Raw genomic sequence first — 18,632 nt, forward strand, 5'->3', positions numbered from 1 at the left:
ATAGTAGCCCCTTACATCAAAGTGGCAATGTGCCTTGTTTGGGGTGAAAATATAATTTTAAAAAAAAAATCAGAAACTTTTTGGGGGTATTGGAATCATAAAAATTTGTGCCTTTTTTCCGATGCCAGAAACGATTTCTTTGTCTTATTTAATTTTTTTTTTTTTAAAACAAAAACTTCCACTATTTATTGGTAATAATGAAATAATAAATATTTATTGATTTTAAACAACCAATAAAACTAAAATTCATAGTCCCCTTCCCCCACAAACACATGCACACGCATACACGCGCACACACATACACACACACACATATACAAGTGTGTTTTCACATTTGAGAAAATATATGCACATTTAACTGTCTTTGCAGCAATCAGGACAAAATAACAACTTTATAGTTAAATATTTAGAGATTCATAAATAATTGGAATCGGGAATTGTATCGGAATCGGGGGGGGGGGGATATTGAAATCGTCCCATCACTAGTAATTAGTATCTGATAAATGTTATTTTTTGTTTTTCTAGCAGAGTATTTTCTGGATAAGTCATTTAACAAAAGAAACCTTTATATCTAAATTGTATTCTGTAATTTTGTTTCTGTACTTCAATACGCACTGCACCGTGTTTTTATTATAACCATAAAATTATCCTAACTTTATCGCAAAAGTTGTCCCCGTCTAACTTTATCGCAAAAGTTGTCCCCGTCTAACTTTATCGCAAAAGTTGTCCCCGTCTAACTTGATCGCAATAGTTGTCCCCGTCTAACTTGATCGCAATAGTTGTCCCCGTCTAACTTGATCGCAATAGTTGTCCCCGTCTAACTTGATCGCAATAGTTGTCCCCGTCTAACTTGATCGCAATAGTTGTCCCCGTCTAACTTGATCGCAATAGTTGTCCCCGTCTAACTTGATCACAAAAGTTGTCCCCGTCTAACTTGATCGCAAAAGTTGTCCCCGTCTAACTTGATCGCAAAAGTTGTCCCCGTCTAACTTGATCGCAAAAGTTGTCCCCGTCTAACTTGATCGCAAAAGTTGTCCCCGTCTAACTTGATCGCAAAAGTTGTCCCCGTCTAACTTGATCGCAAAAGTTGTCCCCGTCTAACTTGATCGCAAAAGTTGTCCCCGTCTAACTTGATCGCAAAAGTTGTCCCCGTCTAACTTGATCGCAATAGTTGTCCCCGTCTAACTTGATCGCAATAGTTGTCCCCGTCTAACTTGATCGCAATAGTTGTCCCCGTCTAACTTGATCGCAATAGTTGTCCCCGTCTAACTTGATCGCAATAGTTGTCCCCGTCTAACTTGATCGCAATAGTTGTCCCCGTCTAACTTGATCGCAATAGTTGTCCCCGTCTAACTTGATCGCAATAGTTGTCCCCGTCTAACTTGATCGCAATAGTTGTCCCCGTCTAACTTGATCGCAATAGTTGTCCCCGTCTAACTTGATCGCAATAGTTGTCCCCGTCTAACTTGATCGCAATAGTTGTCCCCGTCTAACTTGATCGCAATAGTTGTCCCCGTCTAACTTGATCGCAATAGTTGTCCCCGTCTAACTTGATCGCAATAGTTGTCCCCGTCTAACTTGATCGCAATAGTTGTCCCCGTCTAACTTGATCGCAATAGTTGTCCCCGTCTAACTTGATCGCAATAGTTGTCCCCGTCTAACTTGATCGCAATAGTTGTCCCCGTCTAACTTGATCGCAAAAGTTGTCCCCGTCTAACTTGATCGCAAAAGTTGTCCCCGTCTAACTTGATCGCAAAAGTTGTCCCCGTCTAACTTGATCGCAAAAGTTGTCCCCGTCTAACTTGATCGCAAAAGTTGTCCCCGTCTAACTTGATCGCAAAAGTTGTCCCCGTCTAACTTGATCGCAAAAGTTGTCCCCGTCTAACTTGATCGCAAAAGTTGTCCCCGTCTAACTTGATCGCAAAAGTTGTCCCCGTCTAACTTGATCGCAAAAGTTGTCCCCGTCTAACTTGATCGCAAAAGTTGTCCCCGTCTAACTTGATCGCAAAAGTTGTCCCCGTCTAACTTGATCGCAAAAGTTGTCCCCGTCTAACTTGATCGCAAAAGTTGTCCCCGTCTAACTTGATCGCAAAAGTTGTCCCCGTCTAACTTGATCGCAAAAGTTGTCCCCGTCTAACTTGATCGCAAAAGTTGTCCCCGTCTAACTTGATCGCAAAAGTTGTCCCCGTCTAACTTGATCGCAAAAGTTGTCCCCGTCTAACTTGATCGCAAAAGTTGTCCCCGTCTAACTTGATCGCAAAAGTTGTCCCCGTCTAACTTGATCGCAAAAGTTGTCCCCGTCTAACTTGATCGCAAAAGTTGTCCCCGTCTAACTTGATCGCAAAAGTTGTCCCCGTCTAACTTGATCGCAAAAGTTGTCCCCGTCTAACTTGATCGCAAAAGTTGTCCCCGTCTAACTTGATCGCAAAAGTTGTCCCCGTCTAACTTGATCGCAAAAGTTGTCCCCGTCTAACTTGATCGCAAAACTTTGCCTCATCTACGAAGATAGGCAGTTGTGTTCTTGTCCAGAATTCCCCATATTAAAAAAACAAAAAATAAAGAGAGATCTGGGCAATGTATACACCTGTGATGAAACAAAGATATCATATTCCCAAAATCACATAAATTGATCAAGTAGTTTTATTTTTACAAAAGAAAATCAAATTTTATGCATAATCAAAGAGACTGTCTTGTCTGCCATTTTAAAAACAGTCAAGAAACAAAGGGCAATAACTTGACAATAATTCAAACTTGCAAGATTTACATTGTAATGCCTACAAATTCCCATTAATCACTTAGTTTTATTTTTCATAAATAAAATAATTTTATTCGATCAATTCACGTCATTTTTGCAATATTATCACGTACTACCTCCAGTCGCAAATAGTTGGTGCAGAATTAAAACTGTCCACATTTTAGGTTTTGTCACGCACGATTTCAATGTTTTAGGAGGTAACTGGTAGTACTTTAGAGCGTGCTTAATTGAAAAAGAACAGTTTTCGTTCTAAAAGTTATTTAGAGTTTAATCTATGCACATTACTTTGTGACTGTTATATAATCTATTTTTAAAAATACCTGCAGTGGCTATATAAATATGGAAAATGTAGTTGATGGCAATGTGGAAGGTAAAAACAGAAGTGATAAGAGAGAATTTACAAATTCAAGACGAACAACAGTTCTGCAAGCGTTGCTACAAAGGTCTAAAGGGCGCATCCTAGACCGAGGTGCAATCAAAGATGTTGCCACAAAATTCGGTGTAGGAAGAAATACTGTCGGCAGAATTTGGTCACGAGCACTAGACAGTTCGTCCGATATATCGGTGTCAATGGATTCTTTGAGCCGTAAGTTTCTCTGTGGCCGAAAAAAGGGCTATAGTTCACAGTTGGCAAAAATAAACACCATTCCCTTGAGAAAAAGAACCACTTTGAAGTCTACTGTTCAATCATGTGGAATATCTAAGACAATGTTGATTGCAAGGATGAAAGATGGCGAAATTCAGGCACATTCATATGCTGTAAAACCGCTTCTCACGATAGAAAACATGAAATGTCGCGTTGATTTTTACAGTTCGCAGTTGGATTTGAATCGAGGAACTTTTAGAGAAATGTATGATTTCATACATATTGATGAGAAATGGTTTTATATGACGTAAAATGCAAGGAAATTTTATTTAGGCAAAGACGAACATGACCCTTTAAGAACCACTAAAAGCAAGCGTTTCAGTACAAAGATAATGTTTCTTGCTGCCGTGGCACGACCCCGTTGGGATCCACATCGCAAATGTTACTTTGACTGGAAGATTGGAATTTGGCCATTTGTCAAACAAGAGGCGGCTAAACGTAACAACAGAAACAGGCCTGCTGGAACAATGGTAACTAAAGTCATGGATACAATCACGAAAATTCAGATTCATGAATTCCTTGTTGAAAAGGTCCTTGTTTCCACACGGAATAAATGGCCAAGTGGATCCATTGCACAGCGGATCCTAATTCAACGAGACAATGTTAAGCCACACGTACATCCAATGGACCCGGTGTTCAAACAAGAATCGGAGAGATTAGGGCTGAACATTGAACTGGTTAACCAGCCTGTAAACAGTCCGGATCTGAATGTGCTTGACCTAGGTCACTTCAATCCAATCCATTCAACACCAAAAGGCTCCAAAGAATAGTGATGAATAAATTGAAGCAGTTGAAACCAGCTTTCAAGAATTAGAAAAATCAAAGTTGAACAACATTTTCCTGACATTGCAGGAGACAATGGAACAAATAATTTTGGCTGATGGTGGCAACAATTACAGGCTTCAGCATATGTCAAAAGCACAGCTAGAAAGAAAAAGAAAACTTCCCACTTCAATTTTGATATCAGAAGAATTGAAAAATAAATTAACACAGTTGAATAGTTTGATGTTTTAGCTTTTTGCATTATTTTTTTGTATATTTATTAAATCATACATTGTAAGAATGTACGTGCAATCAATTGTCAATTTAATTAATTATAATTATTTAGTTAACCTGTATTTCCTTTCAAAAGTACTGCCTTTAAAAAAACTTGAAACTTGTATTTCCGACCAAACTGAAAATTTTTGTGCATCAACTATTTCCGACCGGAGGTAGTAATAATTAATAGAATAAGATCACGTTGCGAAGTGGTCCGTATGGGCGATGAGAAAATCGGCAGCAGCCATAGAATAGCTGACTAGCAAAAATATTAGCAGCAGCAGCTGTCTTAGCACATATGCAAATTAAGCAAGTATGCACATGCTGACGTCATGGAATGTAGAAGAGAAAAAAAAGAAAAAATACATCACGTGATGAGAAGAAAAATGCATGCTGGGGAAGATGGACAAGGACTAGTGGGAAGAGAGACTTTTAAAAAACATGTTATATGGCAGAGCGTTGCAAAACACGTGTGTGCGAAAAGACTTTTTAAATGATAATGAAATGCGTTTTTTATTTTATTTTTTTTTTTTTATTTTGTTGGTTCCTTTGCGACGATACCAGACAATGTGTGGGGGTGAATAGTTGAAAAGTTATGAGTGTAATGGCATGTCACAAGATAAATGGCTCGACTAGTTTTATTTTTATAAAGAAAATCATTTTTAAGTGATTAATGGGAATCAGTAGGCATTACAAAAAAAAAAATCTAGTATATATATGATGATAGAATTTCTGATATCAACAAATAAAAGTAAAATTCTGCACAATGTACAAAATGTAAATTGCCAAAATAAAAATATAAAATCACGTAAATTGATCAACTATTTTTTTTTTTACTTGACAGTCACCACTTTATCAAGGGCCAAAGGCCACCTGAGGATAAGGGGTAATGAATCTAAGGTGTAGTAATTGTTAATCCTGTAAATTGGTTAGAATTTAATTATTTAAGGAGACTGCTCAACAAGAACTCACATTGGATTTGAAGGCTACTATGTCATATTCAATCGGGAAGCAGGCCAACAGAACAGTGTTCCACAAGCGAGCAGTTCTGGGAAAGAAGATTTGTTCATAGAATCTCCGTTTATATTTACAGAGTAGGGGGAAATCGTTTATAGTGGTTGTAGCTAGTTGAGTGGTTTTTTTTTTTTTGTGAAAGTTTGGCAAGGAGGAATGATAGATTGGAGTTCAGTCGAGCACTTGCTATGAAAATAACGATAGAATAGAAACAGACTTGCAATGTCTCTTCTGTGGGAAAGAGGTTGCAGGGAAGAGAAAAGAGCATTACTTATTCATTCAAAGCTGGTTTTAACTCTGTCAAGGCTGGATAGGGTGCACTGAGCAGCCCTTGTCCAGATGTGGCAACAGTACCTCATTTTAGGGTTTCATTTTTATTTTGCAATGAGAAAATCAAATTGTATGATAACAGAAGAGTACCTCTCTTCTCAACCGTTTCGAAAAAAAACTTTTAAAAAACTCAATAATTTAAATTTGTGAGATTTACGTTGTAATGCCTTTGAGCTCCCAGTAATTGCTTAAAAATGATTTTCTTTATAAAAATAAAATTACTTGGTCAATTTACATGGTTTTTGGAATATGTTATTTTTGCTTTTTCACGGAAATATATAGAGAATTGTGGACCAAAACTTTAACATTTTAATCCAAAACAAGATTTTATTTTATTTTTTTATTCTTATTTTTTTTTGTCTAGGTCAGTCACAGTCAGAACCTGAAGAAATATCATCAGAAACCGCAAGCCCCAAATCCAGGTAAAATTTTGATTCTTGCCTCTTTTGTCTTTACTTGTCATTAAATTTTTTGGTGCCTCCGCAGTATATTCGGATTTAAAAAAAAATACATTTTACGTAAAAAACACTGTTACTTACCTGCATGTCAAAAGTAGTATGAATTCTAAAATCTATGATAAATGAGCCAGTATAAAATGTGCTAGATGTTTTTTTTTTTTTTTTTTTTTTTTTTTTTTTTAATTAAAAAAAAAAAAAAAATATCCATCTGTTTTCAAATAGTGAATTATTCATTAAAAGCAAGGGAGATAAGTCAAAATTGTAGATTACAATTAACTCCCTTGGATTTAAAAAATCCATAACCTGCGATAAAATTCTATAATTCAATAAATTTTATTTTTACTTGTAATTATTTTCCTGTTGGATGATTTAAAAAAAAAAAAAAATTTTTTTTTTTAATTTATGCTTACTTCAGTATGGCATGTAACTATTACGTGTGTGCTATGTTGAAATTAGTATAAATTCCAAAATGTATGATAACTAGGGCTATGACAACAGCACATTCTTTTCGTTGTTTTGACTCTCTAATATATATCCAACACGGTTAATCAACTGAGAACCACATCACTCATATAAGATATTAACATATACACACTCAACAGTCAAAACAATGAAAAGAATATGCTGTTGTCCTAGCCCTGATAACTTTTTTTTTTTTTTTTTTTTTTTTTTTTTTTACAAAAGATCATAGTCCTCCTCTAACATTTTGAAATGGTGAATTATTAATTAAAATCAAGGGAGATAAGTCAAAATTATAGACTGCAGTTAACTCCCCTGGAATTAAAAAATCCACATTAAAATATGCGATAAAATTCTATAATTCAATAAAAAAATTTTTTACTTGTAATTATTTTTTTACTGGATGATTTAAAAAAAAAAAAAAAAAAAAAAAAAAAAAATTTTTAAATTTATACTGATTTCAACATGTGTGACTTTTTCTACTGGATGCTTTTTTTATAAATTTATACCGACTTCAACCTAACATGTAATTATGTGCTTTTTATCTGAAATGCATGTTTGAAATCCCATTATATTACAAAAGCATCCAATTAAAAAAAAAAAAAATTTTTTTTTTAGATTTTACAAATGCACGTGAATGTTTGTAGTTTTAAATGTTTTTTTCTAGACTTTAATATAATTTTTATAAAAAATATTATTGGCACCCAGCATTCTGTACTGATTCTCAAAAAAGACAAAAAAAAAAATTTTTTTAGATTTTACAAATGCACGTGAATGTTTGTAGTTTTAAATGTTTTTTTCTAGACTTTAATATAATTTTTATAAAAAATATTATTGGCACCCAGCATTCTGTACTGATTCTCAAAAAAGACAAAAAAAAAAATTTTTTTAGATTTTACAAACGCACGTGAATGTTTGTAGTTTTAAATGTTTTTTTCTAGACTTTAATATAATTTTTATAAAAAATATTATTGGCACCCAGCATTCTGTACTGATTCTCAAAAAAGACAAAAAAAAAAATTTTTTTAGATTTTACAAATGCACGTGAATATTTGTAGTTTTAAATGTTTTTTTCTAGACTTTAATATAATTTTTATAAAAAATATTATTGGCACCCAGCATTCTGTACTGATTCTCAAAAAAAAAAAAACAAAAAAAACAAAGATTCTACTGTTTTTAGGCAATTACATGTAAGCTGCTTATTTAATTGTACTTGAGACGATATCACTATCGAAAACAGGTTGTTACCTCCTCTTGTGGAACGTACAGCATTGCAGACGAACACACACCATGCAAAACAGTTTGAAGCGGCCAAAATAGTGACGGGTAGGCAGTCTAACAAAAAACACCGTAGACTTGTTGATCGGAGATAGGTTCTATGCCTTTAGCTGACCTCCTGGGTATCGTTGCCAGACTTGGAGATATTTTTATGAGCTGTTGTTTTGTGGATGAACTCTCCTGGATTGCGGTGCCTATCGTGGCCAAACCGGCAAAGTCTCCACTTTAGAAGAGGACGATCTTGCATCGTGTTCCAATTTGGGTGCTGGAGACAAAATAATGCCGGCAAACACGCAGAATTTGGCAGATGCAGTTGCAACAGAGTATAGTGCATATGCAAAAGCCGAGCTATGTTCAAAATGATATCATAGCAGAGAAAAAGACTATAAAAAAAAGAACGTGTGCACAGAGAGAGGATCACATTAGAGAAGACGATCATGTTAGAGATTATGGATGACATTTGAGAGGACAGGAGGAGCACAATCATGTTTTATTTGGTAAAGTATTGAAAATGTTTTTGTTTGAAAAGAAAAAGAAAAAAAAAGTAACTACTTGTACTATATTCCTTGCGATGTATTCTGCTACAACGTGTTGGGTCCTGTGTGCAACATTACAATGTTGGTTAAACACTTGTTGCCTTTGAGATCTGCAGCTTTCATTGGCCATGTTTTGCAATCGTAGAGAGGGGTTATCCGAAGAAGCACATGATAGATTCAGACGTTCGTGTCTTCTATGAAAGCGCAACTAACTTGTTAATGAACAAGAACTGTTTGTTATTTAAACAAATCTACATTCGTATGCACTGGAAAAGTGGAGCTGCATTTTATTTTTTTTATTTTTTTTACATCCATGTCAAAACCGACTCACTTGTTCTACAAGGTGGAACGATAAAATTGTCGCCCTAGAAAAGACAACCTGATTCCATTTCCATTTGATGAAAACCGGTTTTCTTTTTTTGTTGCAAACCATCCACTAGTTGGTCAGTTGTGTACAAATCCCAAGAGCAATAGGCGCCTTCTATCATGTCTGAAAGTGACACAATGTTCAACGAGCGAGATCGGAGATGCGTTGCTATACAACTCCTTCTCTCTACCGATCCAAGTTATGACAACAGGACCATTGCCAGCACCCTCAAACTGCAAATCTGGGGCTTCAACACTTGAGGGCAGAGCTCACTGCATCGGACAATCCACGGTTATGGTCTTTGGTGTTAATGTATTTGGAATTACTTTTCTTTAGGCATCGTCTCCACTAGGACAAATACATGTTACAATGTATGTTTGAAAAAAAAAAACAAAAAACTTATAATTGTTCTAATTATCTGTAATTTGCAATTAACTAAGCAACTATCATTTTCACTCTCTCTTGCTGTATGTTGCCCCCCCCCTCCTGCTCTTATGTTATATTGTTTATTGTTCTCCCTTCGATCACTTTTTCTCTTAACTTCCTTTTCCTATATTGAAAAATTATTAAAGAAAGAGATATATAGTGAGCGGAAAGAGACTAATTAATGTAACTGACTTTACACATACAAACTTTTTTTCTTTTGATTCAAATAATCTAACCAGAACTCAGGATCTGTTTTTTTTTTTTAAATTTTTATTTTATTTTTATTTATTTTTTTTTAATTTATTTATTTATTTATTTTTTTTTTACATGGGAGTCACTTCTTATCAAGACCCGAAGGCCACTCGAGGATAAGGGTGAATGAATGTAAGGTGATAGTGTGATAATCGGTAATGGTGTAAATTGGGTGGAATTTGTTTATTTATGAGGACGACCGAACAAGAACTTGTTTACATTAAAGTTGAAGGCTACCATATTGTATTCAACCAGGAAGCAGGCCAGCGGAACAGTGTTCCACAGGCGGGCAGTTCTAGGAAAGAAACTTCATTCATGGAATCTGCGCTTACATTTAGGCACATATAGAGAGCGGGGGGGGGGGTCCCTTATAGCGGTTGTAGCTAGTCGAGTATTTTTTTGAAAGTTTGGCAAGGGGGATCGTAGATTGGAGTTCAGTCGAGCATTTGTGATGAAAATAATGATAGAGCAGAGACAGGCTCGCAATGTGGGGAAAGAGATTGCGGGGAGGAGAAAAAGGCATCACCTACTAGATTTCAAAGTCGGTTTTGAACTTTATCAAGGCTGAATAGAGCACACTAAGCAGTTCCTGCCCAGATGCAGCAACAGTACTCCATTTTAGAGAGTACGTGACTCTTATACAGATAGAATTGCATCAGCAGTGAGATACATACTGGAACGATCGTTATCCAACCATTTTTCCAGAGATTTTTGGCAACGGATTTGATGTAATGTGCCCCATTTCAGATCAGGAGTTAGGGTTTGTGCCCCATTTCAGATCAGGAGTTAGGGTTTGTGCCCCATTTCAGATCAGGAGTTAGGGTTAGACACACAAGCTTGTCAAGACATGAAGCTTCACCAAGATGAGAGCCATTTATTTCTGTTGGGGTCAGATGAGGGTCAGAACGTTGATGAAAAGCTAGAAGCTTGGTTTTCGATGCATTAAAATTAACTGGTCACCTTTTTCTCCATTGCATCACATTCTCAAGATCAGAAGAGAGAGGATCAGAAAGATCTTGGTCATTGCTGGCCTTTGAAGTGTTGCTATAGATTATGGTGTCGTCAGCATAAATGTCTACGAAAGATTTGAGAATGTGATTTGGGAGATCGTTGATAAAAGTCAGGAAGACAGTTGAGCCAATGATGGAACCTTGAGGGACGCCAGCATTGATACTATTGAGCTCCTGATTTCTGCCCATCAACGACTACTCTTATAAATAAGCCTATTAGGATTTAATGACCGAGAGAACGTTTCCAACTTTTTTTCATATATAAAACGCAGTTGTCTGATTCTTACATTTTTTTTTCAGTTTTTCAAGATGACGATGCCATATCTGGGCAGGAGCTGCTAAAAACAGCCTATCATGCCTTGACAGAGTACAAAATAGACTTCGTGGTTTAGTGGGGGATGCCCTTTTCTCTATCCTGCAACCTCTCTCCCACAGAAGAGACGTTGCGAGCCTATCCTTGTTTTATCGTTATTTCCATGGCAGGTGCTCGTCTGAACTCCAATCTCTGGTCCCCCCTCGCCAATCTTTCACGAAAAACACCCGTCTAGCCGAATCCACTGTGAAAAATTTCCCCCACTCTTTATCTGTGCCTAAATCAAAACGTGGATTCCATGAACAAAGCTTCTTTCTTAGAATTGCACGCCTGTGGAACTCTGTTCTGTCTGCCTGCTTCCCACCTGACTACAACTTGGATGTGTTCAAGTCCAATGTTAACAAATTCCTAATGAACCGCCCTCTTAAGTAAACACTTCATCAAATCTCCACACTAACGTACTGTACTTGCAATAACCCTTATCCCTGAGTGACTTCCGGGCCTTGATAAGTGGTGTAAAAAAAAAAAAAAAAAAAAGCCCTTTTTTGCTTACTCATAAAATTTGATTTTCTTAGTCTTCTTTTATATATATATATATATATATATACATATATATATATATATATATAAAAAAGCGAAAATGTATTTTATATATATATATATATATATATATATATATATATATATATATATATATATATATAAAAGCGAAAATGTATTTTATATATATATATATATGTATTTTATATATATATATATATATATATATATATAAAAAAAGCGAAAATGTATATATGTTTGCTTTTTGTGCATGTTTTGGTCGGCTCGCTGCTTAAAACTTTATATCGCGTCTAAATCATAATAACTACGACTTAACAACAAGGGTCGCGTGTGTATTTAATTTGCCTGACTTTTTCCAGCTCGCCACGTCTTCGAAAAGCGAATGATCTGGCTTGCAGTGCAAAACTAGGTCAGACATTACGCCACTTCCTTGCAGCTGTGTATTTCGCTTTATAACCCTTCACTTAGCGTGCTTATCAGTTCCTCCCTTCGTAGGCGAGATGGGTGTGTCTGGCTTTTTTTCCCTCCCGTTTCCACCTTCGCGTCAAGACTTTCAGGTTCTAGCCTATCTTCTTCTGAAAACTTTTTTTTCTTTTACCCGGCCAACATTTTTTTTTTTTTTTTTTTTTTTTAACACGCACACCTCCAAACACCCGGGCAACGCTGGGTATCACCGACTAGACTAATATATAAAAGTCAAAATGTGTGTCTTTGTATGTCTCGCAAAAACTTTTGACACGCGCAGCAGATCCTAACGAGATCAGTATCGTTTTGAAGCACCATCCTTCGGATGACAAATATCGAAAAGTTGGCCAAAAGCATTAATTCCTTCACCTTTAATTCGGCTGGGGTCGCTTTTTTCATCAACATTTCTGCAAGTCGTTTGTTTCAATTGACTGCGCTTAATTTCAACGCACTCGACTTCTGATTGCGCGATGGAGACGTCAGCTAAGACGTTACATTTTTTTTTTCATTTTCTTTTCCTCCTTTGCATTACGGGTTCGAGCTTTTTTTTTTTTTTTTTTTTTTAACACCTCTCTCTACCCAAAACTGCCTACTGTTATTTTGATCCCCCGCCTTCCTGCGCTATTACCACTTGTTGGGATTCCTTATTACAGCTCCATACACCCAAATAACACCGGGGATCCCCGCTAGTAAAAAATAAAAGTACTTGATCAATTTGCAATTTAAAATTTTTATCATGTATGTATTCGTTACAAAATGAAAATATCATATTCCAAAAATCACGTAAATTTATCGAGTATTTTTATAGAGACAATCATTTTTAAGTGATGAATGGGAATTTTTAGGCATTACAATATAACTCCACAATCCAAATTAGATTTATCTCCCTTTGTTCTGATTATTTTAAAAAATTGTTTTTAAAAATAATCAGAACAAAACAGCTGCTCTTCCGTTACTCATAAAATTTGATTTTCTTATTTAAAAATAAAACTATTAGATCGATTTATGTGATATTTGGAATATGATATTCTTGTTTCGTCACAGGTATGTACATCATGGAGATTTTTCTTTGAGGCCCAGAATTTCTTTAATGTTTCTTAGTTTGACCTTTCAACATTGATAAACTTGACTTTCAAATTTCATTTTGTTAGAAATAGGGGACAGGAAGGTGAAGGTCCCTACAACTCGTATATTAATTCAACTACCTTTATTTATTTACTCTTTCCTTTTTATTTTTTTAATTTTTTTTGAGCAGCCCCCCACCATGTACTCGACTTAAGAATAATCCGTATTTGGCCGAAGACTGGGTCACTCAATTGTAAGTATAAAGAACACGGCATTTGTTGCTCTTCATTTTTTGCTCGTCAGGATTTTCACCGATCTTTGACTTATTGAAGACATTAAAAACTATCGCTTCACAAAGTTCTTGACTTGAAATACTTAAAACTTGAAATTTAAGCAAAAATTCCATGAGCCGAGTTTTTAACCAAGAGCTGCTCGCCTGTGGAACTCTATACTACATAGCTGCCTGCCGGCTGACTATGACTTCAAGTCCAACGTGAACAGGTTCTTAAAGAGCTGTCCCCTAAAATAAATTATTATGGTACTCATTGAGTGGCTTCCAAGCCTTCATGAATGGTTACTATAAAGTAAAAAAAAAAAAAAAAAAAAATGTAAAACATTAATTTCAAATAACAAACATTTCACTCATTAAGTTTTTCTTTCAAACGGAGCATTAAAATTTTATTCAAATGAGTGGATAAACCTTAACATTTTATTAGTTTTGATAAAAATTTATTTATATTTTAAATAAGATCGTAAAGAAATGAAAAGAAAAAAGAAATCAATTCACCTGAGCGATTAGTGCGTTTATGTGGGCTCTTTTTTTTTTTTTTTTAAACTTACGATATCGACAGAGATGACAACTTGTTGAAAATTAATTCTGGTAGCAAAAAAGAAAAACAAATACGAAACATTTTGCCTACAGGATCAAAACAATCATTGAATACGTCCAAGGATGGAATACTGTTCCCACATATGGGCAGGAGCTGCTAGAAAAGACTTGTCCTGCCTTGATATAGTTCAAAATAGACTTCGTGGCCTGGTGGGAGATGTCCTTTTCTCTTCGCTGCAACCTCTATCTCACAGAAGAGATGTTGCGAGTTTGTCTCTGCTTTATCGTTATTTTCATGGAAAGTGTTCGACTGAGCTTCAATCTATGGTCCCCCCCTTGCCAAACTCTCACAAGAAACACTCGACTAGCTGAAAACACTATCAATAATTCTCCCCACTCTTTATCTGTGCCTAAACCTAAACATAGATTCCATGATCAAAGCTTCTTTCTTTGAACTGCACGCCTGTGGAATTGTCTTCCGTTTTCCTGCTTTCCAGCTGTCTATAATATGGTTGTCTTCAAGTCCAATGTGGACAAGTTTCTGATGAGCCATTCCACTTAAGTTAACAAATTTACCGAACTTCCATTAATATCGATTACTATATTGTCCTTTTGACTACTCTACACTCTTTAACCCTTACCCTTGAGTGGCCTATCGGCCTTGATAAGTGGTGACGCCTATGTAAAAAAAAAAAAAAAAATTAAAAAATTAAAAACAATTAGTAAATACGGGGCTGCTAATGAGAGAACACGTCTGCCACGTTTTTCCTCTCTTTTCGCATCTTGCTTATGCCTCATAGCTGGCAATGATAGTTTCATTTAAGAAAGAGTTTTAGTAATCTATTCATCATTTTAAATTTAAAAAAAAAAAAATTATATTATTTTAATTAAACGTTTTGGTTATAGTCAGCTAACCTACTTCTGGTGTAGCTGCTACCGGAAACGGTGACGAGGCAAATCGGTTCCCTCACTTGTATTGTTTTTCAGTATTTCTATTGTGAAGCGATTTATTGCAATAAAATTGAATAAAAGGACATTATCGAAAAGTATACAATAAAAATCGCAAAAATTATACAAAGATAAAATTAACACAATTAGTCTTTATTTCTACATCTAATGACAATAGAAAAAATAAGTCTTTATTTTATTTTAAATTTTATAAGAAATTAGCGGGGGTACCCGGCATTGCCCGGATGAAGGAGTGTGGGGGTGGGGGGTGGTGGTTTACATCAAAACAAAATGTAAAATAAAGAATAAGTGAACGTAATAACCTTGTTTAAATATGACTTTTGTTTAAAATCGGAAAAAAAAAACAATGAACGTAATGGAAGAATAAAAAAAAAAAATCAAAAGCAAAAATGGCATAAATAACACTGTTTCAATATTAAAACTTTAAAAAATCAAAAAAAAAAATATTTCTAACATCTTGGCTCGAACGTGCAATTTTAAGAAAACAACGCTGTTCTCTTACCAACCGGTCTATGACTGTTTGAGTGGAATTAGGTTTTTTTTTTTTTTTTTTTTTTAATTTTTTAATTTTTTTTTTTTTTAAACTAATTCAAGAAAACTTTTTTTGCGCATGCATGTTTGGCTAAATTATCATGAAGGAACGATTTTTTGCAACCTTTCCCTGTAGAAAAGTGCCCAGTTGAAGGTGAAGGAATTAATGTTTTTAGCAAATTTTTTCATATTTGTCGTTGGAATGGTCAAGCTTCAAAATGATACCAATCTCGTGAAAAGTCGTCAAAAGCTTTAGGCAAACATACATACATTTAAACAGACAGGTAAGATTTATATGATAGAAGATGTTTATGAAATTAAAGTTTTATTTATTAATTTAAAAAATAATTTTTATTTTTTTTTATTTATATGTGCTTATGAACGTATAAAAATAAAATTGTAATCAAAATAATCAAATGTCGAACATCATAAAAAAAACGTACCCAATACATATTATGCCCAAAATAATTCTAAAAAATTTTAAACCTGTTTTCAACAATTCTTTTAAGAAAAATAAACTGATTTCAATAATTCTTAATTAGACCGAAAAAATCTTTTCAATGATTATTAAATATAAACAGAACAGTTTGAAAAACATAATTAAAAAAAAAACAAAAAAAAAAGTACATGCAGAGGGGTGATATAGGCGTGAGAGAAAAAGCGACTGAACTGATTTGCTTTGTCACTGCTTCCGGTAGCAGCCACACTGAAAATTAGGAAGTTTGTTAGTTGACTATATAACCAATGATTTTTTGTTGAAATCATCAATATTGAATATGTTTACAAAAACGCTAAACATAATTCGTTGCTTAACCTTAATTTTTATTCAATTTTATAACAAAAATCGAGTTTGTTTTTAGTCAAGCGAATCAAAAGAAACCCTGTAGACTTTTTTAAGGATCAATTAGACTTGTGGCGCCCCAGCCATTTTCTGCTGGTCACATGATTTAATCCTACAATAGTCCCAGATAATATCAAATATATCTTTACATTATATGTGTTATCTATTTCTTGTTTACCCTGGCAATTCATGTTTATTTCAATTGTTGCTTAATATGAATTTTTTCCATTAATAACCACATCTTTGATATTTAAAAAAAATTTTTTTGTCGCGTTTCATTATGTCTTTCTTACGTTTGTCTTTGATAAACTTTTGCATGTGACACAAGGTCGGAAAGTGAGGGGAAAGTCGAGCTAGTGCCCCTAAAGAAGAAGCACTCTGGCCATTAAAAACATTGCCTGGGCAGCCCTATCAGCATCAGGTAGTAAACAAACTTGTTCCACTTGAAAGACGGGAAGTAAGGCTTGGGAGGAGGGGGGGTCTAATAGGACTTCCCAGAACCGTACCTCATACCCACCCCTCTCCAAGTGTTAAGTTGATCAACCGAACAAAAGTATAAGAAGTCTAGTTGGTTGGTGGAAAGACAATGGGGAGGGGGGATCACCAAGGAACACAAAAGCAGCTGAAATAGGATTGTTAATCAAGATGCGGCAGTTATTGGGACAAAAGTCAATAGAGGTCAATATATTTAAAGTTAGTTTACGGAGAGTTTTAGAGGAGGCAATGCGTTTTGCGACAATTTACAGTTGGAGACCGTTATGGCTTGGATCAAATCGGGAGATAACCTGTTAGACACAGTTAATCAACCGAAAATCACATCACTATATAAAAGCGTATAAGAAATTAATGGATATACACTCGAGTCAAAACAATGAAAAGAATATGCTGTTGTCCTAGCCCTACTGATAAACATGGCTACGACAAACAACTAAGTTGAGGATGTTAGTGTTTAGAGGGTTGATGATTTCACATACAGTACAAAGGATATTTATAGAATGTGCCTTTGTATTTTATTTATTTTTATTTTTTTTGCTTTATTTTTATAATTGTAAACCCGTACTCACCTCAAAAATTGGCAATATGAGACGACGACGACGGTGGTGACAATGGCAGTTATTGTTGAGAGGGCATCCATACACATGGAAATTGTTTGCTTATAATTCAACGGAAATTTAAAGAAACCAAAAATGTGTCATTTTGGTATTTGCTAATTCTGGGGAGCCACAGGGTCCCTTTTTGAGAATTGTGACTCGTAAGATATTTAATTCTTTGTTTTGCTCTCACTTTTTTTATATTTATTTATTTTATTTTTGTGTTCAGGGTTAGAAGATATTCAGCTTCGACACGGGAACAAAAACGTAAAATTGAGGAAGAACAACTGAAAATAAAAATTTTTGAAGAAAAGGTAAAATATTTCCTTTTAAACCTTTTTTATTACAAGTAAAATTTTATTCAATAGATTTTTTTTTTTAATCCCTTCAAACATAATTTTATTGTAATTTTATGAAAAATATTGGATTAAGAGTTTTTTTTTATAAAATAAAATAATACTTTTTTTTTATAAAATAAAATAATACTTTTTTTTTATAAAATAAAATAATACTTTTTTTTTTTTCTGTCATAAATTTTATATTAGCTCAGATGTTTCAAAGATTTAAATATTTTCTTTTCATTTCTAATTGGAAACACAAAAATATTTTATAACCTTAATTTTTCACTTTTTCTTTCTTGTTTTTTTTAATTACAATTGTTTGTTTTTTTTTTCTTTGTAGAGAAAATCACAGGACGAAAAACTTGATGAAGAGGTACTTTCCTTTAGTTTTTATTTAAAAAAAAAAAAATTATTTTAGTATTAAAATAGGTATGGATGTGATGCAAGTTTGAGCAGAACTCTTTATTTAATCCACAGTATTGTTTTTATTCAAAACTGTCAATAGGCATCTCCTGTCTTTGCAATAATCAGTTTTTGCACTTGTTAGCTCCTTACATCAGGTGGCTTCATGCCTTGCTCTAGAGCAAATTCTATTAAAAAGAAAATCCTGTACAAAAATCAAAAACGTCCTTTAATGGTGTATTGTTGCCGCATCTGAGGAGATGATCAGACTTGCTTGCCTCCCTACATGTTTCTCACAAAAGAGATGTTGCAAATCTATTTCTGCTCTTATTTTCATCGCAAGTGCTCGACTAAGCTTCAATTAACCCTTATCCTTGAGTGGCCTCTGGGCCTTGATAAGTGGTGACACCTTTGTAAAAAAAAAAAAAATCTATGCCCCCCTCCCCCCCCGTGATACATTTATAACAAATGCTTCTCTATCTACAACAACTGTCAACAATTTCCCTCACTCTCTGTCTGTGCTTAAAACTATACGAAAATTCCATGAGCAAAGTTTGTTTCCTAAAACTGTCCGTCTGTGAACGCAATACCGCAGGGTTGCTTCCCAACTATAACACGATCATTTATACATCTATGCCATCATTATATTGAAGAG

The 18,632-nt window shown here is 34.6% G+C and overlaps 1 protein-coding gene across 6 annotated transcripts in view; it reads left to right on the top strand.

Moving 5' to 3' along the window:
- Nucleotides 1-18,632, top strand: part of LOC145263630 (uncharacterized) — an 89,980-nt gene that overhangs the window by 47,544 nt on the left and 23,804 nt on the right. For 4 of the 6 annotated variants that reach the window (XM_080120476.1, XM_080120477.1, XM_080120480.1 and 1 more), the window contains 4 exons: nt 6,148-6,205; nt 13,164-13,226; nt 17,464-17,548; nt 17,916-17,948. In XM_080120476.1, the coding sequence (XP_079976602.1) occupies nt 6,148-6,205; nt 13,164-13,226; nt 17,464-17,548; nt 17,916-17,948 (239 nt within the window). The remainder of the gene's footprint in view (nt 1-6,147; nt 6,206-13,163; nt 13,227-17,463; nt 17,549-17,915; nt 17,949-18,632) is intronic. The other 2 variants (XM_080120478.1, XM_080120479.1) reach the window with 1 other exon arrangement.

This window comes from Euprymna scolopes, chromosome 39, assembly GCF_053919585.1.
Source record: "Euprymna scolopes isolate OS-2025 chromosome 39, ASM5391958v1, whole genome shotgun sequence".
In the NCBI taxonomy this organism is placed as follows: Eukaryota; Metazoa; Mollusca; class Cephalopoda; order Sepiida; family Sepiolidae; genus Euprymna; species Euprymna scolopes.